The sequence below is a fragment of the Onychomys torridus genome, chromosome 23, assembly GCF_903995425.1.
Source record: "Onychomys torridus chromosome 23, mOncTor1.1, whole genome shotgun sequence".
In the NCBI taxonomy this organism is placed as follows: Eukaryota; Metazoa; Chordata; class Mammalia; order Rodentia; family Cricetidae; genus Onychomys; species Onychomys torridus.
Window position 1 is genome coordinate 13,431,549 of NC_050465.1, and position 24,719 is coordinate 13,456,267.

The 24,719-nt window shown below is 37.1% G+C and overlaps 1 protein-coding gene across 13 annotated transcripts in view; it reads left to right on the top strand.

Moving 5' to 3' along the window:
• Positions 1–24,719, top strand: part of Ppip5k2 (diphosphoinositol pentakisphosphate kinase 2) — a 67,351-nt gene that overhangs the window by 35,617 nt on the left and 7,015 nt on the right. For 3 of the 13 annotated variants that reach the window (XM_036172783.1, XM_036172784.1, XM_036172787.1), the window contains exons 19-30: positions 598–821; positions 3,769–3,896; positions 4,565–4,679; positions 7,040–7,147; positions 7,235–7,351; positions 10,133–10,297; positions 12,935–13,108; positions 14,282–14,354; positions 16,505–16,624; positions 17,465–17,527; positions 19,331–19,390; positions 20,949–21,089. In XM_036172783.1, the coding sequence (XP_036028676.1) occupies positions 598–821; positions 3,769–3,896; positions 4,565–4,679; positions 7,040–7,147; positions 7,235–7,351; positions 10,133–10,297; positions 12,935–13,108; positions 14,282–14,354; positions 16,505–16,624; positions 17,465–17,527; positions 19,331–19,390; positions 20,949–21,089 (1,488 nt within the window). The remainder of the gene's footprint in view (positions 1–597; positions 822–3,768; positions 3,897–4,564; positions 4,680–7,039; positions 7,148–7,234; positions 7,352–10,132; positions 10,298–12,934; positions 13,109–14,281; positions 14,355–16,504; positions 16,625–17,464; positions 17,528–19,330; positions 19,391–20,948; positions 21,090–24,719) is intronic. The other 10 variants (XM_036172785.1, XM_036172786.1, XM_036172791.1 and 7 more) reach the window with 7 other exon arrangements.

Genomic DNA, 24,719 nt, shown 5'->3' on the forward strand with positions numbered 1-24,719 from the left:
ATTTCCAGATAGTTAGGCAGAAAATAGGCAGCACAAAAAGAAGCAGAAAACTGGTTCCAAGGTTAGTTTGAAATTGTTGACACCTTGGTGATAAAAATGATTCATTCAAACTCCTCTTAATATCTAAGACTATTTTCTGCAAATATAGTCACTTACTCTGTTTAGTTGTAGGAATTTAGGAAAGGAAAGTACTTAAATTTTAGAATAGAAAGCATCTTAATACTAAGAGTTTTGCTATAATTTTTGGTGTTTTTCCTTTTATCAAAATCTGTAATATATGGGAAAGATCTCATAAATAAATCAGGCTCCTAATGCAAGTAATTGTACTATGTACTTATCCAAGCCTGCAACCATCCAGTACATGTGGTATATGTGGATAGTAGTACTTTCTAGCTTCTTCTATTAGCTTTATCTTTTTCTCTTTAAAGTTTTCTAATTATAGGGAGCCAGTCATGGTGGCACATGGCTATTCTCACAGCACCAGAGAGGCTGAAGAAGGATAGGGAATTCTAGGCCAGGGAAAGCTGCAGAGGGCTCTAAGATTTGTTCCTCATCAGATTTTCAGTTGGATATACTAAAAGTTGTATGTTGTTTTAGATATCCAGTTGTACCATAGTGAGACTCTGGAACTTATGCTGCGGAGATGGTCCAAGTTGGAGAAAGACTTTAAAACAAAGAATGGACGATATGATATTAGTAAAATCCCTGACATATATGACTGCATCAAATATGATGTTCAGCATAACGGTTCCTTGAAGTTAGAAAATACAATGGAACTATATAGGCTTTCAAAGGCATTGGCGGATATTGTCATCCCTCAGGTAAGTTACTCTTACGAGGTAATTTCCTTATACCATTATGTATAAACCACTTTCAAAGTGCTCACTACTGGATAAAGTTGCATGATCCTAAATATATCTGTTAACTTTTATATTAGGTAATTTTAAGTTATTATAAGCTTTTTATCAGTAATATTAATCACAATTACCTGATTGTCTAGACATTTGGTGATAATGACTTTTTAAAAGTAGGCTTTATTTGTTAAACCATTTTTAGTTTTGTGGCAAAATTAAGTACAAGGTATAAGGCATTCCCATATGGTATCTGCCCCTACACTAATGGAGCCTGCTTCCTTTTTCTCCCACAAGTTACTCCACCGGGTTAGCATATTTGTTACATAGCCACATTGACATATTGTGGCTACCCAGAATTCATAGCTTATGTTAGGATTTATGTTGTATATTCTGTGATTTTTAGCCACATTGTAATGTGTATGATATAAACTAGTTTTGCTGAATTAAGATGTGGTGACTTTTTTTAATTGAATAATAATATGCTGACAAACAATCCTGGGAGCAGTGTGGGATAAATGCATTAGCAGGTTTTTACTGCACACAACCAGTGTACATGCTGGCACTATGCTGGGTACGTGTGTGGGAAGTAAAGGAAATGTTGACTGGTTCTATGTAAGCATTTTCTTAGGCTGGGATATAGTTCAGTGATAGTATACTTGCCTAAAATGCATAAGGCTTTGTGGGTCCAGTCTCTGACACTCTTACGTCAGCAAAAAAGCAGAAAAACAGAGATATCTTTTTACTTTATATATAAATATTTTGAAAATGTTTAGAGGTCGAGGTAAGTAATTTTTCTTTTGAGAGATATGAGTCTTTTCATGTTAGAATACGAGTAAATTTATAACCAGATTTCAAATAACTGAATGTTACTCTACAGAGACTTAGGTTAATAAGGATCAAATGAAGAAGCCCATTGATAAAGTATGTTAGAAGAATAAAGTTTGAGGTGCCATTTTAAAATCTGTTTTTCTAATTTAGTTACTTTAAAATGGCTTGGATATTTGAAGGAACTAGAGTGGATCAGATATTCCAGCTGCCAGTAAAAGTTAGGCATCAGGGAAACAATGAAATATATACAAGGCTAACACTACGAGGAAAATTCTTATGAATGATGAGGAACATATCTTATAAGTAGACAAATAAAGAGTTGTTCACAGAATGCCCGTGTTCCTTTCCTGATGCTCACACAATGCCCGTGTTCCTTTCCTGGTGTTCACACAATGCCCGTGTTCCTTTCCTGATGTTCACACAATGCCCGTGTTCCTTTCCTGATGCTCACAGAATGCCCGTGTTCCTTTCCTGGTGTTCACACAATGCCCGTGTTCCTTTCCTGATGCTCACGGAATGCCCGTGTTCCTTTCCTGATGCTCACAGAATGCACGTGTTCCTTTCCTGATGCTCACACAATGCCCGTGTTCCTTTCCTGGTGTTCACACAATGCCCGTGTTCCTTTCCTGGTGTTCACAGAATGCCCGTGTTCCTTTCCTGATGCTCACACAATGCCCGTGTTCCTTTCCTGGTGTTCACACAGTGCCCGTGTTCCTTTCCTGGTGTTCATTTATGCAACTGGGTTTTCATGACTGGCAAATGCTGTTTCACTACAGATCTCTACTCTCTCTGGCCCTCACAGTCTTCCCTCTCTCCTCTTCCATGGTGACCTTGAGCATTGAGGATTGGTGTATGATATAAACATCCCTTTTAAAGCTGAGCATTCCACAGTCTCCTCTTCTCTGCATGTTGACCAGTTGTGGGTCTCTGTGTTAATTACCATCTACTATAAAAAGGAGCTTAGCTGATGGGGATTGAGAGATATATTGTTAATTGATGAGTATAAAGATAAGAGTTGAGAAGTGAGTTTAATATAGTCTATCTATTTTGCAGAAAGATAGCCCACGGTTTTCTCCTATGACCAAGCCACCTACAGGTCTTTGGTTTTTATCTTGTGCAAACAGCTTTAAAGCCAAGCAGAAAGTGGTGATTATTCATACCACTGTTTCCTCAATCCAGTCATTATTGTAGACCAGATTTTCCATGTAAATAGGAAGTCACTTTCTCATTCATGACTTTAAAGGATAACATTCATTAAAGTTACCTTGCAATTAACTTGCTTTCTTAACATTTTACATTGTTTTGATTCTTTATAAGTCTAATTAATCCATAGTGATTATAAATATTTAATTTTATTTATTATTTTTCCACAACTTTAAGAATATTAGACAATGGCTTGTTTTTGTTTTCTGAGACTGAGTCTCACCATGTTGTGATTTTAGTTGTTTTGGAACTTTATATAGACCAGGTTGGCCATGAACTCAAGGCTCCATCTACCTCTGCCTCCCAGCTGCTGGCAATGAACACATATACTGCCATTACTGGCTAACCAAAGGCTTTTTCTTTTTTTCTTTCTTTCTTTCTTTTTTTTTTTTTAGAAAAATCTGTTAGACTTTTTGAACTTTGGTGTTACAATGATTTTAGTTTTACTTCTTTTATTGGTAATTACTTATGTATTTGGTTAAAAACGTCTAACCGGGCTGGAGAGAGGGCTCAGCCGTTAAAGGCTAGGCTCACAACCAAAAATATAAAAACGTCTAACCTCAATTTATTTTTGTCTTAAAATTGTTCTCATATTTTAAACCTTCGGATGAAACTTGAGTAGTCATAAAGCTTGTATTCCTCTGTTCCCTTTCTCTGGTAAACTGCTTTTTCAGTTCCACCATAAAATTCTTCTAATTACACATACTAGCTTGAAAAGAATATATTTGCAGTTGCAAAAAATGAAAACTAAGACTTGTCTGATGTTTTAAAAGGATTTAATGTAATGTTTGGGTCTCATGAGAATTTTTCACTTCAAAGAGTGCATTTGTTAAGACTGCTTATTATTATAGCTTCTTTTCTAATTTAATTTTTTTCTGCTCAGGAATATGGTATAACTAAAGCTGAAAAACTGGAGATTGCCAAAGGCTACTGTACTCCTCTCGTTAGAAAAATCCGGTCAGACCTTCAGAGAACACAAGATGATGATACTGTAAATAAACTCCATCCTGTGTAAGAGACCGCACCAGCCATTCAAACTCTAGGCATCTGCCATTGTGTATTTCACATCAAAAGTCCTCATTGGTGGTTTATACGGAAATCGAGAGTGTGTCACTTGATACATTATGGAAACAGTATTACCTAGTTCTGTTAATTACCTGTTAACTAGCACTTTGTGGAGCTTAGACAGGGGGAAGGCTGAGGCTTAAGCATGCCATAGGCACATGCCCTGTCACTGACCTACATCCCTGAGATAGTGTTCTTCTCTTGTGCCAGTTGACCTCAGTATAGCAATCTAGCCTTTACCCATGTTCTGGTGTTATAGTCACCATACCCCATGCCAGTCTCAACCAAGATTTTGTTTGGTGCTAACATGGTGAAGAGGCTAGGAAGATACTTTTCACCAATTATCTGTTGTAAATAATGTGAACCCCATTGGGCCGTATTATTTTTTATCTGTTATTGCTACTAGAGGAACTAAATTGGTGAAGTTAAGTAATACTCTTTTGTAGTTTCCTTTTTGCTTTCTTTTTTCTTCTCAGAGGGCCTAGTATGTTAGTTTGTTCTAATTAGAACAATATCGAAGTAACTCTCAGTTGTGGTTTAAATGACAGATTTGTTTATTATGGGGTTTTGCTTCTAGTAAGTTCAAATTCCGTAAAATCTGCTCCTACTTTTAGGTATTCTAGAGGTGTTCTGTCTCCTGAACGTCATGTCCGTACCAGGTTGTATTTTACTAGTGAAAGTCATGTGCATTCCTTACTATCCATTCTTCGCTATGGTGCGTTATGTGATGTAAGTATGGGTTATTTCATTCTAACTGACAAATACTTTACTTGAGAATTTGTACTCAGGTCATCGACTGATTTTTTTTTTTAACTGTTCATTGTTATAATTTTCTATATTTTTGTGGTTTATCATCATTTCTTGAGGATAGACTAGTCTGTACTACGCATTTTGCTAGGTTTGGGGAATATAGACATGTTTACCGTTCTTCAAAGATGAATCATGATAAGCTAGACGTGATCAGTCATACCTGTGAAGCTAGGGAAAGCCACAGTTTTACACCAGCCCGTTCTATGCAGTTGTTCCAGCAGAATACCTGACCAACTTACAAGAGGAGAGCTTTGTTTTCACTTATGTATAGACCACGCTGTGTGAAAGGAAGACACAGTTGACGAGGCTTATGGCTGTGGTACAGGCACTGTGAAAACATTTGGCTTATATCACAGTGGACTGTTCAAATGTCTATTGCCATAAAGAAGCAGAAGTATTGGCTTTATATGGACTGGCTAGAATCCGCTAGCCTCTGCACACAAAGAGGGCTTGGGCTATAGCTCAGTGGTCCATGGCTTGTCCAGCACATGAGAGAGCCCAGGTTCAATCACTCCTTTGAGAGAGAAGATGAGAAACAGTGAAAGTGCCATCTTGGCACACACACGTGGGTTGGCAGAGCTCGATAAAAGGTAGAGTGAATGGACAAGACCCTAACTTAGCTACAGAAGAAGTTGTATATCCGGTAGGAATGATATTACTACTTTGGGGTAGCAGCTTCATCTCCAACATGGTCTCTTTTTACCCTCTTGAACATACATGAGGGCTACCAGGAAGGTCAGGAAGCTCGTGCTACAGCGTGAGTAAAGTGTGATCCAAGTCAGGGTGGAAGACAGTGGTTTGTGTTCTAAGAGCACCAGAAAGGTTTTCAACAGAGGAACAGGTGACTTTGGTTGCTTTGTGGACCAGAGATAGGCAAGTGACTGTGAGGAAACTGATGAGGACACTATTAGAGATGATGCAGCTTGAGTAAGACACAGCAGTAGAACGAGAGCTTGTTGGGTAATTCACTGTCTAAAACCTTGCTCTGATGGTACAGCTTTATAAGTAATACACCTGAAACCTTCACCAGCCTCCTCTGAGTTGAAGTTTTGGATTTGAACTATGTAAAAATGAACATTTTTAAAGGTTTGTTATGGAAATAAAATTGTTAAAGTGATCTGAGTGCTTTAATAACAAAAGAGGTCATTGTGGCTTCTTCCATATTAATTATGTTCAAAAAGGTATTATTAAAAATTTATTTAATTTTATGTGTTCATTGGGGTAGACATGAATTTTTATCTTTAATAGTAACCCTGATATTGTGTGGTATTCTTAATACAGGACCACAAAGTCCTAATTCATCTCTTCACTCTAAGAAATTCTTAGTCTTTAATTTAAACTCATCATTTCTATTGATTGATACGTAGTCACCTAAGGTAATGTTGGCTTTCATTTTCCTTCATCAGTTTTGAAAATAACAGACCCTTACCTCCCAAACATGTACACACTCGTATGCATGCGTACATACAGATGTGATTTTTCATTCTATAGCATTGCCTAAACTTTGGGATATATCTTGTCTGAAATAAAAAGGAAGTGTATACTAAATCCAAAAATAGATCAGTCAGAATGTAGTCTCACACTCCTATTCTTTTAGAATAGGGGACATTCTATGCTAAAGTTTATGGTGTTTTACCCTCAGGTAAAGTAAAAGACACATGTATGCAGACAGGGCCACACAAAAAACTGTTGGTTCCTGCGTTGAGTAGTGTCCTCATTTCAGATAGAGCTTTTCTGTCTTGAGTGTTCTCATTCTTTTATGATCCGTTTCAACTCTGGTGCTGATTACATGTGTAAAGATCACTGAATCTCTAAAGTAAGTGGTGAAGGAGGTGATGGGATCAGTTGGATTTATGGATGTTTCCTCATGCTGGTTGGTTTAGAATCACTACCGTGTAAAAGAGGGTTTTTTGTTTGTTTGTTTGTTTTTTATTGGTGAGAGAAGTGGTGATCTCAGAAGATAATGCTCTGTGTTATGAGGCAGAAAGTACTCTGCTAGGTACTTTGAAACTTACAAGATTAAAAAGCTGTTCCTTATCCTCAGAATTATATAGCATGTGTTACATTTTGAGATACTTTTCCTACTTGCTATAAATTGTCTTAAAAGATTGACTCTTACAGTTTAAAATATCATACATATGTGGTAAACATTATAAATAGTTTTTCTATTCACCTGATGTATGTGATGACATTCAATATTAAATAAGCTACCAAGTGGTAATAAAGTGACTTTCATGTGGAGGGGTTTGAAAAATACTTATCATAGATCTTTTGTTCAGGAGTCAAAGGATGAGCAGTGGAAACGAGCCATGGATTATTTAAATGTTGTCAATGAACTCAACTACATGACTCAGATTGTTATCATGCTTTATGAGGATCCTAACAAGGTAACAGTGCTTGTGATTTGTTTATGGGGCCAGAGGTCAGCAAGTATGCGAAGTTCCTGTCGATAGAAATGTTCTTTCTTGTTTCAGGATCTTTCCTCGGAGGAACGCTTTCATGTTGAATTACACTTTAGTCCTGGAGCCAAAGGCTGTGAAGAAGATAAGAATTTACCATCTGGCTATGGGTATAGGCCAGCTTCCAGGGAGGTAATGAAGATGGGACTTTCAGTGTGTGGTTACCACAGCTCTAGATATTCATGATGTTTCCTCAAGATTTTCCATTACTCTATCAATGATTTTCATATAACCAGTAGGAAAGAAAAGCTTCAGCTTTTAAAAAATATAATCTGAGGGACCTGGAGAGATGGCTCAGCAGTCAAGAGCACTGGCTGTCCTTCCTTAAATGGCAAGTTCAATTCCCAGCACCCAAATGGTGGCTCACCAGTCTGTAACTCCACTTGCAGGGGGATCTGATGACCTCTCTGGCTTCTGTGAACATCGGGCACATATCATGGTACACAGACATGCATACAGGCAAAACACCCTTACACATAAATAAAAATAAATAAGTCTTTAAAATTTTTAAATATATATGTAGTCTGAGTAAATAGCATGTTCTTGTCTATTAGAAAATTTCAGAATTTTATCTTACTTGAATTGTTTTGGATTTTAAGCTGTGTTTAGAATGGGTAAGTGTAAATGGTTTTTTTTGTTGTTGTTATTTTGCTTGAGGACTACTTTATATTGAACACTGTCCCGAGCACTTAGAGTGGGTTCTTCTATTTTTTGACTCTATTTAGTAGTGTGTGTGTGTGTGTGTGTGTGTGTGTGTGTGTGTGTGTGTGTATGTGTGTGTAGACATACATATACATTATATATATAATCTGTATGGTTAATAATCTTGTTCTTTGATTTGTTTTGAGCAATCATTTACTGCTACTGTGATTATTGAACAAATTTAGGATAAATATACTTAAATGGTATTTGTGGTTTTTCATCTCTTGCCTGTTTCTCTTCCTGTTTTTTTATCTTTCATTTTATCCAGTTAATTGATTTTTCAGTGTTACTTATTGGGTAATGCTTTTTGTACCTGTGACTGACATTGTTGGGTTTTTTAGAACACTTCCTTGTAGTTGTTGTCTCTTTAAATAATTACCCTTTGTTCCTGCTCTCTATTCCACTTCTGACACCTAGCTTATGTGCACATTCCAACCTATTAAGTGTTTCTTATACTTTTCTATATATTTTACTTCTTTTTCTCTCTTGATTTAAGGTACAATATTTCTTTGTATGTCTCTAATTCACTAGAGTTCCCTAATTTTATCAGTAGTATTTTTCAATTTACCATTAAACTCTACTTACTTTTACTTTGTTATATTACAAGTTGACAGGCTTTAGTTATATTTTTAACTCTACCATTTCCCTTTGTTTTCTTTTTATAAGTCCTAGTTCTCAACTGACACTCAGTTTTACCTCTAATAATGTAACCATAATAGCTTTTATTATAGTTTCTGACCAATAACATTAAATTGTTTTAATCAACAATGGACTCATTTGGTTTGTGGTTTGTTTTATAATTTTTCTGTTATTCTTTATAGTCTAATACATAATGATTAATATTGAACACTAGATATGAGAAATCACTGACAAGTATTATATGCCTTTAAGCCATGCTCTTGGGGCTAAGGCCTGGTGATCATGTGTCAAGGCCAGCCTGGGCTACATAGCAAGACGTGATATCAAATAAATAATTACACTGTAGCCAGAAGTGTCCTGGGTCCCACCCAGCCTTCTGTGGTCCAGACAAATCTCTCTCACCTGCAGTCTCGCAGCCACTCGGACCCAAGTAAACACACAGGCTTAATATTATTTACAAACTGTATGGCCTATGGCTTTAGCCGCTTGCCAGCTAGCTCTTTCATCTTAAGTCAACCCATTTCAATAAATCTATATGTTGCCATGTGGCCGTGGTGTTACTGGTCTGCTGACGTCTTGTTGCTCCTTGGCAGCAGGCTAGCACCTCTCTGCCTCTGCCTTTCCTCTTTCCTGTCTCTCTCCTTGGATTTCCCGCCTGCCTGTAAGCTGCCTTGCTGTAGGCCAAAGTAGCTTCTTTACCAACCAGTGGGGACAACGTATATTCACAGCACACAGAAAGACATCCCCCAGCATGGCAGTGGGTTACTCTTTGCTGTAGTCACATGGTGGTGGGTTACTCTTGAACTCTTAGTTACTGTTATTCCTTTGACCTTTTTGTCTTGATTATTGGAGCTTAATGATAATTTCTGGTGAAGTCCCCTAGCCCTTTTGCTCTTCGTGATTACCTTGAATGTTTAAGGTAATTTTGTGCTTTAAAAACCTGTATTTTACTGAATGTTCATTACCTAATTTTCCCTTTCTGTTATAGATAGATATTGGTGTAATATTTTTTAACTTGTCCATTTCTTGTGCTGTAAAAGTCTTAACAACCTGGGACTATTTCTCATTCATCTGAGTTCTTGGCATACAAGGGACTGTTTTTCATACCATATTTACCATTGAATTTAACTAAATTATTAAATTATTAAAATTTGTATTGTAATCTGTTTCTCTTCATCATCTGATAATATTGTATATTTGTTTGCTTGTTTGATGAGCCTTGGCTGAAGATTTGGTTTTCTATGGTTATAATATCATTTTAGGCCTAACTCTTCCACAGAACTTGCTTGTCTCTCACAGTGCCTGGCATACTGATGTCATAAGAATGACATATCAATTCACTTGAGAAAAAACTCTTATATAATAACTAGGTCAGTTGGTTGTTAGATTTACCAGGAGCATTTTATTGGTGTCTAGAGTTTATTTGTTTGTTTGGGAGAGTTGACGAGGTCTTGTTCTGTGGCTTCAAATTCTTGGTTCCAAAGTGCTGGGATTACTGGAATGCACCGGCACACCTGGCTCAGGAGAGATATTTTAACCTGAGTTTTAAGTGGTTTGTATTCTTTCTCATAGAACGAAGGCAGAAGGTCTCTTAAGACTGATGATGATGAACCTCATACTTCTAAAAGAGATGAAGTTGATCGAGCTGTAATATTGTTTAAACCAATGGTATCAGAACCAATTCATATACACCGGAAGTCACCACTTCCAAGGTCTAGGAAAATGGCTACAAATGAAGTGAGTATCCATGTAGAGTGGTTTGTATAGCAGAAGCTAACTATATATTAATTCAAACTGGAAAGAAAATACAGCTTTAATTATACAGCTAGGAACCCTGACAAATTTTTATTTATCAACATTTTCTATTTTTCAAACAAATATTTAAAAAACAAAAAACAGACGCTGTTAAAAACATACAGTTAAACCAGGCCTGGTAGCATCTACCTTTGACCTTAGCACTCTAGAGGTAAAGGCAGGAAGATCAGGGATTCAATGGTTCGGAGTCTCCCTTGGCTCCTTGGTGAATCTGAAGCCAGTCTGGGCTACACGAGACTGCCAATGAAATGAACCCGGGGCATCGACCGAGGTTAGTGGTAAGATTCAGCTCAATGGGCAGCTCTCCTGTCAGCAGTGACTGAAGCCGGAAGCGGGTGAGGCTAGATCTGAGGTTTCTTAGTCTGTCCCTTAGCTGTTCTTCAGTAAAAACCTTGACTAAAAGTCTCCACGTTTCAGCAGTGCTTTTTGATAAAAGGAGATAAGAATTCCCTGAAATACTTACATGATAACCTGATACTAGCAACACTGTAGCAGTTTTATTAGCCCGATGGCAGAAATCTACATAGCATGATGATACAATAGAAATTTTTAATGGTGTATTAAGGTCTATAATTAAGTTAAACCAATTATGTTCAGTCATGGAATAAGATTTAAACAACATACAAGTAAAGTTGAGCAGTTAGGATGAAGCTTAAGTTAATTTTTAGTGTCTAAAAGTATTTTTACTATAAACTCTAAGTTACCTAGTTTGTCCATGATCTTCTTAGTGTTGCTGGAGGCCAGTGCTTAAGTTTTTTCTAAATCTCTTAATAGGAAATAAGAAGTCAAGCTCCCAGGAGAAAGACCAATAACTCTTAGATACTTTTTGTTAATGTTTATATGTAAGAAATACATAGAATTAGTTTTAACATTATCAAGCATTGATAATAATATAAGAAACAAAAAAAATTGTGATCATTTCCACTACCCTCATTTATAACAATAATATAAGTTCTGAATTTTTAAATAATTGACAATTACATGTTGGGGGGAAACTATTCATAAAGTTAATCATTGTAACTTTATAAAAGAAGTTAAACATTAGTGTTCCTTTAATATGCTATTTCAGTTTAATTATAAAAAGTTAATTTAAAAAGAAGATGGAAGCTAACAACTTGTGATCATTTATTCTATTAAAATTCAATCAAAAATTGAGAAATCTGAAATTTATCCAGATATCTTTAACTGTAGGGAAAAAATAAACCCAGAATTACCTAAAGTAATATAACCAAATTTCCATTTGTGTGGAGGGAGTGCTTTTGATGTATTGATGAACAATTTTCAATCAATCAAATTCTTCAGAATTTCACAATTCTACCCTTTCCTCTGCCCTTCAGAAGATCTGAGTGTTAAACTAGTTTGGAAACTATATTATGTCACCATTTTGCAACTTATTTATATCTTTGTAAATTTTTCCATAGAACCACTGCCGTGGTTAACTCTTAAAACACAGTTCACAGCCGGGCAGTGGTGGCGCGCGCCTCTAATCCCAGCACTTGGGAGGCAGAGGCAGGCAGATTTCTGTGAGTTCAAAGCCAGCCTGGGCTACAGGGTGAGTTCCAGGAAAGGTGCAAAACTACACAGAGAAACCCTGTCTTGAAAAAACAAAAAAACAAACACAGTTCACATTTTTAAACCCTTTTCTCATGTTTAAATAGTTGCTTTCAAAAGATTATGTTGTGCTAAACTTTTACTTTCCCAAGGTATTCAACTAAAAACTTGAAGACTATGTCCAGCATCCTCCACCTTCATGCATGTCAGATGTGTATAGTTCCGAAAGGCACACAGAGAAATGCTGTTCTCTCCGTTTTCTGCAAGTAGATTTCACTCTGTCCCCTCTATCTGAAGCTAGACAGTGTGCAGAGTGAGGGTTTGCCTCTGCACCTTCTGGCTCTCCCAGGAAGAGTAAACACAGAAACACAGATGCCTGAACTGGAAGCATCATCTGTATCCATCTACCTGTGGACTTTACAGCTGTGGCTGACTCATTTCCTTTTCTAAGTGATATATCAGGTTCATTTTACCCCTTTGTGCTTTAGACCGAGAAATCTAACCAAAAATAGCATGAAATCTTTTTAATATCTAATATCTAAAATAAGTCAAAATACCTTTTATATTTAAATATTTTCTTTTTTTTTTTTTTTTTTTTTTTGAGACAGTTTCTCTGCATAGCCACTTTGTAGGCCCAGCTGGCCTCGAACTCAGAGATACACTTCCGCCTATGCTTTCCGAGTGCTGGGATTAAAGGTGTGAACCACTGCTGCCCAATATTTTCATTCAAAAGAAACACTGGTTTTCTAATTTTAAAGGAGAAGGGACAACTAGTAGATAGTATAGTTTGTGATCTTTCTGTAGTTGATGATGCTGTGTGCCAATTGAATAATTTCTTAGGGATTTAAATATTTGGTGATAATTTGTCTTTGAGGGGGAAGAATGATAAGCAAATGCAAATAAACTGTATTTTTTTTTCTTCCTGATCATTTGGCTCTAATGTATCTAACTTTGCATGCTCTGCTTTTTTTTTTTTTTTTTTTTTTTTGCCCTTTTTCTTACTTCCAGGAAGAGAGCCCCCTGAGTGTGTCTAGCCCAGAGGGTACTGGTACCTGGCTGCATTATACCAGTGGTGTGGGTACTGGGCGTCGAAGACGCAGATCAGGGGAACAAATCACCTCTTCCCCTGTCTCCCCCAAATCATTGGCTTTCACATCCAGTATTTTTGGCTCATGGCAACAGGTTTTTAAACTTTACTTCATTAAACATTTTTCATTCCTGCATTCAGAGCAACAAACAGCTATTTTTTGAGGACATCTAATCCCTTGTCATTTACATCAGAGGAAATCCTTCTGTCTTAAATTTGAGTTCACTTAAAAGTACCAGGATATTGGGCAATATTTGATGTAAAGAAACCACCTATGTTGCATGCATTTAGCATTCTTACTGGTAAGCTTTTAAATATACAGGAGTTTTGAAAATCCCAATTCTCCTGGATTTTTAGCCATGCTAATAAAAAATGATTTAGAAAAGAAGTCTATTTTTGACCTTAGTTGTCCTGTAAACTTCAAGAAACAAAGTTAATACAATTTGATGGTAAGAATATTTGAAAAGCTTTGTTCCATTTAGAATTTTCTGTGAATGTGAAAATTTTGAAAATATCAAAGATTATGTGGCCTGGTCTTAATCAGCAGTAGATATCTAATATTGATTGGTCTCTATGATTCCCTTATCTGGAAGTATATAACTTAAGGGAAGTATGTAGTGTGTTTTCCAAACACAACAGCAGGCATGTATGAATTTGTAAAAGTGGTTCCCACTAAAGTAACTTCAGAAGGACTTTCTTTGATGACATATGAAACTAAAACACTCTGATTTTACAATGGACGGTCTATCATCATGTGACTTTTCTGATAATTTCAGCTATTTCCTCTTGGAAATTTTATGCATTTGATTATAGGAAAAGGGATTATGGTATCCATTAAAGGCTGAATATTTAAAGGTTACTCTGATAAAGCCCATGCATGGATCAAAAATTGTATGGTGACTTCAACAGTGTCTGTCTGTCATCTCTTTGGTTTGTGGTTGTTTTTCCTCTAAATACAGGAGCTGTTTAACAGTGGGCAATGGGTTTCTTTTAAGAGATAATGAAATTATATCAATCTATGGATTGTTTCCTCTCATCTGTCATATTTCATTATGAATGCCTGCTTTGTACCACTTCATTGCAAGGATCTCATAGGAAATGGACTCCCTTCAGAAGGGGATCTTGCATGTCTTTCATATTCTAAATATTCCTACTAATATTTATCATACAGCTTATTAACCTTTGTCTGTCTGGAACAGGCTGCATATGAAATGTGGATTTTAAATTCACTTTATTGGTATATTTCACTCTTGGTGTTCTCTGTGCAGGTTGTATCTGAAAATGCCAACTATCTTCGAACACCGCGAACTCTTGTGGAGCAGAAGCAGAACCCTACTGTAGGTATGTGGTGCAAAGGGAATTGTATTCCGTACCCTCCTGAAACTCACTGTTAGGCACACGCACAGAACTCTAAGGTGGTAATATCATGACCAAATGCTATGCTTTAGTGCGTATTTAATGTGCACAAGTTCAGAATTGTTGGATTATAAAACTCAATAAGGTATAATTTTCTTACTACTATAGGTTGTTGTTTAACACTTTGAGTGACTGCTCCGTGGCACCCAATTGCCAGTGTTGGTTTTTATTTGTTTGATTTTTTTTTTTTTTTCCGTCCTTCCTTTTGAGGAAGGGATGCTGTAGTTAACGATAAAATCTCTAGGGTCTCGCTTGTCCTTGAACTTATGGAGACCCTTCACTTCAGCCTCCCTGGTGTTGGGGTTATAGACATGAGACTTTCAATGCTTCCATTGATAAAGAAACCTTATTTCAGAGACTGGTAATCTAAGAAAGCTGGGTTGTAGGTCAGTGGCACAGCATTTGCCTAGTATGTGTGTGGTTTTTTGTTCCATACTGGGTACTGTAAAACAAATCCATTAGGTAAGGATGAAAAGGTGCCATTTTTATTTTATTTATTTATTTTGGAGACCAGTCTCTCTATGTATTTCTGGCTGTCCTGGAACTTGCTATTTAGACCAGGCTTGCCTCAGACTTAGAAATCTACCCACCTCTGTAGCTGGGATTAAAGACATGCTCCACCATGCCCAGCTACAAATGTCAAAACTAATTCCATAATATAGCTTTTGTAAATCGTGGCAGAGAAACACTGGTGGGCAGTGTCCCTTGGCAATCTGACATCCGTGTGAGTACTACGCAGAGTGGTCTCACTGGGTCCAGTTCTGTGTCTAGATGCTGCCATGAAAGCCCTTGCTTTAGACAAATAATAGTCACTAACTTAGAATGAATTAATCCACATTCCAAAGAAAAGTGCAGAAATACCAGCTGGGGATCACCAATGAATCCAGCCCAAGATGATGGTTTCGACTACAAGCAAAAAAGAAAACAGAAAGATAGATGAGCAAGTAAAGTAAAAAGACTGTTAAACACCCTCTGGGTGAGCTAGTTTTTGTTAGGAGCAGCTCTTTGAGAAATTAAAACGAAGCTCACTGTAAAGAGCTGCTTCTTCCTTGTTCAGCCCACTGACCTTATGCTCACTGAGGCCAAAGTGGGAAGCATGGCGTATAATTTTCTGAAACTGGCTATCCAAATAGGCTTGATACAGAATGTGATCAGATGTCATTAAGTGCTATGATCTGTCATATCTGAACTCTGTTGCTGCCTACGTACGTGAGGATCTTCCTTTAGTTAATTATCTCCCGCTATCCTGAGAACTTTCGATCTTCATTACTCCCTGCCATTGAATGATCATATTAATATATTTTACAGAAATTATTTATACTTTTCTCGGTGGTGAACATTTTTAAGTGTGAAGACTTTTGCTACAAATAAAACATTGATTTATGCTGGCTGTGTTTTATTTATTGATGACATATTTCCTTGGAGGCCTTTATTAAAAGCTTATTATATTAAGTCACTTGTTATCTGACTGAAAAGGAATGATTTTTGTCTATTTTCATTAAAAAATATATTTTTTCATAAGAAAGTATGATAATTCTTAATTCACCGGTATCAGGAAGGATGATTCATTTTCAGATGTATATTGAAAAGTATCTAATATGACTTAATTTTTGCTATAAGGTGTATATATATATATATGTATATATATGTGTGTATATATATGTGTATATATATCATATATATAATACATATATGATATATATATATATAACCTCCTCTTACAGATTTGCTATAAGGACTCTATTCTATTCCTAAATAAATTTTCATGATGGTGTTTTTAGTACTTTTAGCATATATATGTTTGATTATTATGTTGGCCTATTATTTTTCAAAGAAGGCATTTTATCCAGTACTAAATTACTCCATTTGTGTTTGTGATGAATAATGGTGGCTGTTAGCAGCACTGAATTCAAATAGGTATCACTAGAATTTTACAAGCATATTGCGAATCTGTTCAAGGCACTGCCCAAGGCTGCCTGTGCGTTGGTAAGAGCCACGTTGACTGCATGCTGCATGAATTCCCAATGTGAATGGAAGAACACCCGTTTGTATGTATCTTCTCTAACTCCCATTAGGGTCTCACTGTGCGGGCCTGTTTAGCACCTCAGTGCTCGGGGGTTCTTCAAGTGCACCTAACCTACAGGATTATGCTCGTACTCATCGTAAAAAGCTGACCTCCTCTGGCTGCATAGATGGTATGTGCGCACACGCACACACAGACTCATACCTACACCCATGCATACACTCACGAGCAGTGTTTCTCAAAAGCAAGTCTGAGGCCACAGACTGAAGTCGAAATGCCTTCCCACACGACTGTCAGTGCTCTCTGGGATCCACATCCAGGATTTGTTAGTCAGTAACAGTTAGACTACTGTTATTTAGGCTACATGTACAACAAGTGGTTTGTTAAAATAGAAAAATTTAAAACTCTTTATTATTTTAGCTGAATGAGAACCTAGATTATGAAGAATAAATTTCCCTTAGCATTTAAACTTTTGCCCATTGGTAACACTCATTTTATTTATTAATATGAACAAACTGTTTAGCAAAGAATAGAATGAAATGTGTATTCGTGAGAGAAAATATATTGGCAGTCACTTTTATAAAAAATAAAGTAGAATGGGACATTTTTAGGATCTCTCCCTATTAATATGACTTCATTTTTAATATTCTGATATTCAGAATGTCTTTGAGACTCAAAAAATTGTCCCTGTTGATAAAAGGGATATTTTCAGCTCTTTTGGGATCGACATTGTTTGAAACGTTTGCTCTTATCTGTACAAATTTAGTCAGTAAAACATGGACTTACTGGAATTGCCAGGCCATCTTGCTCTTCTTTCTTTTGTATATTTCATTAAACATTTTGCCTGTACCACCGAGCCAGTTTACTGCTTTTAACCAGTCTTTGGCTTCCTCTCATTGTCCCCTCTGCATGTCACCTAATTCTGACCTCCTCACATTTGTTTCCCACTCTGTTTTAAGTGTTCTTCTTTTGGCAGCTGTGAACTTCAGGTACCTGTTTTTCTCTTTCTCAGACGCCACACGCGGGTCTGCTGTTAAAAGGTTTTCTATCTCATTTGCTCGACACCCAACCAATGGTACGTTTGCTTTTTATTTTAAAAAAGATACTCCCCACTTCACCCCTTTTTAATTTTTTCTTTTATTTTAAAATGTGGGATACACAGTATCATTTCTTTATCAGTCTTTAATTTCAGTTGGCATACAATTCCAACTTACAAAACCACTGATACTGTCTTGCTCCCATTTCTGCTGTCATTTCCACAGTAATTGAGAATACTCGTCAAATTGTCTAATGACCACAGTAATGATGAGCCCTAATTCTGAATGAACACTTGGAAATTCTAATTTCTTAAGTGATCAGTTTATACAATTTTTTTTCCAAAAAATAAAATTGCTATTCCTTAATTTGTTCTTAATTCTCAGCACTTCTTTTTTTCTAATTATTTTTCTGATCACATTGTTTTATTGAGATATTCAACAAAAGTACAAAGCAACCCATGTCAAAGAGCCCAGTGAGATATGTCTCTGTAAAGGTCTCGGGAGCCAGCTGCAGTGAGGGGCACTGTCCAGCAGATGTCTGGCTCTCTCCCTGAAACAGAACTCAATGTGGTGTGGATGGCTCCAGAGACTTTCCAGGATCAATCTGTCCTTGGGTGGCTTTATGGTTTACTGTTATCCACAGTCATCTCCTTTGAGTACCTTTCTTTTTCTTAAAAATTGGAGAATTCCTAGTAGAAAGAAAACTAAGTTAAAAGAATCAGGTTCTGTCAGAGTGAAGCTGGATAGGCACGTATTGCCACTGTTGCTATAAACTGAGTTGTTGTGACCTTGTAGCTTTTTGCTGAGCTTGATCTTGAGCCAGAAGGAGTATGTACTGATAGTTTTTGTTTGGGGGATGTTTTGTTTTGTTTGATGTTGTAGTCAGGCTATCCTAGAACTTACTGTGTAGACCAGGTTGGCTTCAAACTTCCAGTCTTCCTGCTTCCGCCCTCCCTAGTGCTTGGATCACAGACCAAAGTCATCGTGCCTGGCTTACTGATGGGTTTCAAATCTCATATAGCTTTCACTTGTAATGAAGACACTTTCATCCCTGAAACTTTTTTCTTTTAAACTTCAAGTAAGTTTAAACAGCTGACCTTTATGAAGCCTAAGAATCAACATACAGTTATGGTCTCCATTTGGATCTTTTAACAACCCTTCTAGATAACAGCCTGCTAATACTTCTTGAACTAGTTATGAAGACCTCACCCGCAAGTGAAAATTAACCAAACAGCTTCATATGCTTCCTCTCATTGTAGCTGTTTAAATGTTGCTTTTTGGAGGAAAAAAAAAAAGTCTGATTTGATACAACTGCAACCTGTAAAGGTAACACATCCTTAGTAATCTCCTGGAAGCACAAAAGCGCCAGTCCTAAGGAGATCCCAACAGGAGGGGTCAGCTTGTCTATGAATGCCTGTTTTCACAGCCAGCACTGGTTTCTCTGGGAAGTTCTCTGATTAAAGGTAAAAGTAGCGGCAGTAGTACGAATTACTTCAATGGAACGGAAAATAAGTAACTTTGTATTCCTTTGGTTTGAGCTGTTTCTTCTAAATGTGGCTTTCCTACATTACACAGCTTGATGCATATAACTACATTCCTTTCAATTCTAGAAACATCCCTTTGGAGTTTTCGATCCTTCGTCGTCCTTAATGCTGTTCTGTCTTATCTGTCCTTAGACTTGTCATTTGACCCTTTCACTTTTTCTTTGCCGTGACTTCCGTGTTACCTCTGTACTTAACCCACATCATGGACTTCCCTCCCTTCCTCCAGCTTTAGTTAAGGAACATGGTGGACAAGTATCTGCTGACAGTCTTTCCCTTATTTTCTGGGCCTCTGTGCAGAATACCTATACCTCTGTAGGTGCTGGTCTGCCTCCTCTGTGGAATTTCTAGGCTCCGGTGGTATGTTTTCATAGCTCCCAAACATGTCCGCAGAGTGGCTTTTGAAATGCCTGCACAGACCCTTTCATTGTACCATAAGGGCTGATTTGATACAAATGGCAAGAGTGTAGTCTAGAGCAATTTGATCAGACATCACTTGCTGTTTTGAAATTGAGCAGGCAAATGAAAGGCACTATCACAAAAGATGGCTGAGCACCCTGAGAAAGGAGAAAAGCATATTGTTTAGAGAGTTGCAAAGAAAGGATTTGTGCTTATTTGCATGAGCCTCTGGTATTTAAGAAGAGAGGGCGTTGGCAAGCTTCAGCATTCCTCGGTGCGCTGAGTGAGGTGGGTTAGCTGCTGCTGGGGTCCTGGGTTGCTGCATTTGTTTGGTTTGTTTGACATTACGTGAACCGGTCTGTCATGCTTTGGTTTGCACCTGGGAATCAAGCCTTAATTTTTTTAATCCTTTGGTTATTTTCATAACAATATTTAATTCTCTTTTTAAAACCTTCCCTGTTCCAACTGAGAATTCCAGCAATTCTTGAGTTCCTCCCAAATTTTAAATAAATCCAGTAGCATGTAATCTCATAATGAGCATATGTATGTTGAAAAGAGCCTGTCTTGCAGTCTGAGTTTAGATAACTCCTGTTTTTTAACTAGTAATACTCTATTTTTATGTAAATTTGAGTATTCGGGTACTTCTTCAGAGAAGACTTAGCTTGAATTTTGGGAAACACTTGTTATTTTAAAAGTTTATGAAAGTAATTTTTAAAGCCAGTTAAATGAAGTTTAAACAGATAATTTTATTTTTAAAATGAAGAACTAGTAGTTTTAGAAAAGTAATTTGTATGTATAAGTGCTTTTGTGTCACTGATTATATTAACACAATGCTGCATGATTCATCATGAAATTTTGTATGCCTGTGCAATGGTTAAATGTGGATATACGTGCACTTTGTATTGCTTTTCACTTAGTCTAACTTTGTTCAACCAGGGATTTCAAAAGTGAAGTTATTGGTGTCCCGTAAAGGAATGTTTCAGAATTTTAAGTCCAGCCTGATTGAGGAAGTATTGCTCAAGGACCACATTAGGGTGCTATTGGCCTTAGAGAAAAATTACAATTTGTGCTTTACAATTAACTACATAATTAACCCCCGAAATTTGTGTGAGAATTTACCTCCATTATTATTTAATTGTTGAAGTAGATACCTTAACATCCTGGTCTCAGGGAAATATGGCATCAGCTTGTTCATCTGTTAAATAGATCTGACACTGAAAGATGAAAAGGTGAAAATTTCCCCCACAGCTCAGATTTTCTCCTTGTTATCTTGGGTCTTAGCAACAGTGAAGGACTATGTGCATGCTGTCCTGTCTGGTTACATTGAAAGTGATCATGGTCATACCTTGTTTGGTTTCATGTTGCATAGCATCTGGTGTCATGACTGGAAAGACCTTGTGTGTTTGCATGTAAAAACCTGAACTCGCTCTCCAGTCCTTTGTGAGTTGCCTTCCTTTATAATGATTAGAGTTTGGAAGTAGCCAACCTACTCTTCCCTTCTGTATTTCTTCTCTTTTAGGCTTTGAGCTGTATTCCATGGTTCCATCGATTTGTCCTCTGGAAACTCTTCACAATGCCCTGTTTTTAAAGCAAGTGGATGACTTTCTGGCTTCCATTGCTTCTCCATCAACTGAAGTTCTACGCAAGGTCCCTGAAATGTGTATGGAATTTACCTTCATTATTAGTTAATTATCGGACAATAGGTTATTGGTGAAATTATTAAGGCCACTCCTTGTAGTTAAAAGAGAGGTTTATTTTGTGGGGTAACTTACAAATGAAGGGATAGGTTGTAGGGTCTGGCAAAGGTATGGCGCAGTCTGGCGGTGTTCTCTGGAGAACTCTGCTCAGTCTACCTCCTGTGTCCAGCGTCCCTGAACCAAGAGAGCGTGTGCCCCTCCTCTCTCTCTTGGGTCTTCCGCTTCCTCCTCTGCCCCGCCTTGAGGGCATGAGCATTACCGAAGCCTCAGTGGGGGTTGGAACTTCCAGGCCAATGCTGGGATGGCTATCCACTACAATAGATATTATCTGAGTAGAGCCCAAATTTTAACAATGCAAATTCAATGGGTAATGGTGGGAATTTTAAGAGAGACAGAGGTAAGGGAATAATATTAGTAATTCCTTCGTGTTACACATGTGTAATAGACCACTTTTCTTGATTCTATACCCAAATCTTTTTTCTAACAGTAAAAGTAAACAATATCATATAGGGTAGCATCTTGTTTTATTAAAAACAAAACAAAACAAAAACTATGCTTGCTGGAAAGCTCACATTCGTATTTTGTAATTTACAGAAGGGGGTCACATAAACTCGCACATGTCCATCCCTTACCATTTTGCTAAATAATCAGAGACATTTAGTTGTTACTGTTGTTTTGTTTCAGCGTTTGAGACAAGGTTTCTCCATATAATCCTCGTTCTTTTCAAACTCACAATGGTCCTCCTTCCTTGGCTTCTCAAGAGCTGAGATAAGTGTGTGCCACCACATTCAGCTTTAGAAAGATGTTTTATAAAAGATAACAAATTAGAACAATAGGCTTTTAAACTGCATTTCTTAAATATTCTGAAGAAGATATTCATATGTTTAAGAGAGTTCATAGCTAAGTAAGTTTTGGAATTGACTGCGTTCTCCCTAGAGTTACATTAATGTGTAAAAGGTTCAAGTTCTATAAAGAACCCAGATTTTCTGAAACATTTTTTTGTTGTTGTGGGTAAAAGAAAAAACGTCTTTTTTTTTTTTTGGCAGTACATGAAACATCAGGTGACACTTTTCATTTTTAACTCCATAGCATCCCTCAGCCTGTTGGAATTTCCAGTTTAGAAAGCATTAGTTTGAGGAAGAGAGCTATTCTAGTTACATCTTAGAAAACCACAATCTTTCTTTGCATGTTATTATCCTCTTTTCTAAGGTGCTGCAAATATATTTTGCCTAAGCATAAAATGACATGCATTGAAGTTCTCAGCATTAATGCCACTTTCCTGTCTTGATGTCTCTTCCTTTTCCTGGGCCATCACATTGGGTATCTGAGGAGTTCTGGTCACAGTTTAATCTGTCCTAATGATGTCCCTCCATTTCTTCAAGGCGATGATACCCTGTGCCATTTCTTCTGCTTCTGGTACTAGAGGCCAGCTGTCAGTCAGTAATTGTAATGAGGATGTTTCTAAACTGTTTCACTTTGGAGTTGCCCTTGGGAAGCAGGCTTAAATTCCAGATTTTACATATGAATTGTCCAGTTCTAAGTATCCATAATACTCCAAATGAAATAAGTTATAAATAAGAGTAAGGAAAATGAAGATAATTAATCTCATTTATGTTATCTATAACTTAATAAAATATGCAGTGCTGTTTCCTCAGAATAGATAATCCAAATAGGCTCTATTATCATGCACTGCTTTCCCTTAGACCCCATGTTTTATTGCTCCCCTGGGCTGAGCTTGCTTTCCAACTCTTCAATTAGAGAATATAGAACGAGTCTCATAAAGGCTTCAGGCAGCTCTTGATACCATTTAATTTTAGAAAGTTTGTAGTTCATGACTTACAGGTCATACAGGAGTGGTGTCTCTTTGTTCTTAGGGAAAATTTAATATAATAGTTAGAAAAAGATAATCTTACGGTTTATTCTGTAGTGCTCTGATTTCATGATGGCTTCATTTTTTTATAGTTAGTGAATTCAGTTCACTAGAGTGTATTATCATGACATTAATGAAGTGATTTTAGATTCCTGTCCTGTTTGTTCTCATGAACTCTTCTCTATATCATGAGTAAAAATTGTACTTCAAGACTTTCAGCTTTCTTAAAATTTTATGCTGTTAGCTATTAAAAGAACCAGATGAAAAGGTATATCATATAATGTAGTCCATAGGACTGTGTAGACATCTGAGGCAGTCTAGATCATTAGGCCATAACCTCGATTCCCAACGAGCACTGAAAAGCCACAAGTAAGAAGGAAGCTGAATGTTTAGAGCATTTTATCTTCCGTGGCTTTTTCATCCAGCAGATCTGCTTTGATGCATTTTATGTTTAACCTGGTAGTTGAGGAAAGTTCCCTGGCTAAGTAAAAACCCTAGTTGACATTGTTAAGGACAGTCAACTAGTCAATTGTTAAGCAGTACTAAAACCCAACTCTGCTAAAGCCTTTGTTACACCCCACCTCCTGTTCTTTTGGACTACTAAATAAAATGTGCTCCCAGTTATGAAATATCTGAATCTCATATTTTATAGACCAGTTGCAGAATTTATACTTAGTGTAAGTACTGTGAGTTTACATTATTTATATTTAATTCCCAGTAAGCATAGAACTGTACTGATTCTGCGGTGTCTATAGTAAAGGAGAAGACATTGCTAATCTGGTGGTGTTAGAAGGCTTTTCTTCACCGAGGACAAACTTCAGAAGTTGTAACTGAAGAAGACTGACGGCAGTCTATTGACAGTGAGCTCAGGCACTCATACAAGGGAGCTCCATGTGCTCCCTGCACTGTGTCCCATCTTTTCCCATAGAACTTCGTGGCCAACAGTTCTTTCTGCACCATTCAGTGTCTCCATGTTGAGTAGAAAGCTGGGCTGTGGAAGGGGAGAACAACTAGCAATCCCCCTCCCTTCCAGGGAAGATAGTTCTTAGCTGTGTAATAAAGAAAGAAAACGTGATGGATTGGACTGCGTACGATATAGTTACTTCTGTCTTAGCTATGATATATCAGTAGATGAAGATGCTTATAAATAAATAATCCCTAAGTCTACACTTGCCATTAGGATCCTCTCTTTAAATTACTGTTTGTTATAGGCAAGAAAGCTACACCATGGCTCCCTACCATCCCTTTAAGGGCCTCTTAGAGCAGAATATAAGTAACATGTTTCTAAGGTGGGTTTGGGGGAAGAGTTCTTTGCTATGTACTGTTGAAATAATAATAGTTGCAGTATAAACATTGATTTAAGACTGAAAGAACTGCCTTTCTATTAGAAAGATGACTTGGCTGAATTGACTGTGAACCTTTTCTATTATATACTATTATTTGTACTAATTATTGGGCATAATTTTACTCACTATATTATATCATTAGAATTTTTGTAGTTGGGTCTTGTGGTATAGGCCTGTAATCCTACCCTCTCAGAAGACTGAGGCAGAAGGATTACAATTTCAAGGCTAGCCTGAGCAAGAGTGAATTACAGGGCTGGCCTGAGCATCTTAGACTGTCTCAAAGTAAAAAGGAGGAACAAAGGGCTAGGGTTAAGGCTTAATGTTATAGTACTTTCCCAGCATCTATGACACCCTGGGTTCAACTCCCAAGACTGTAA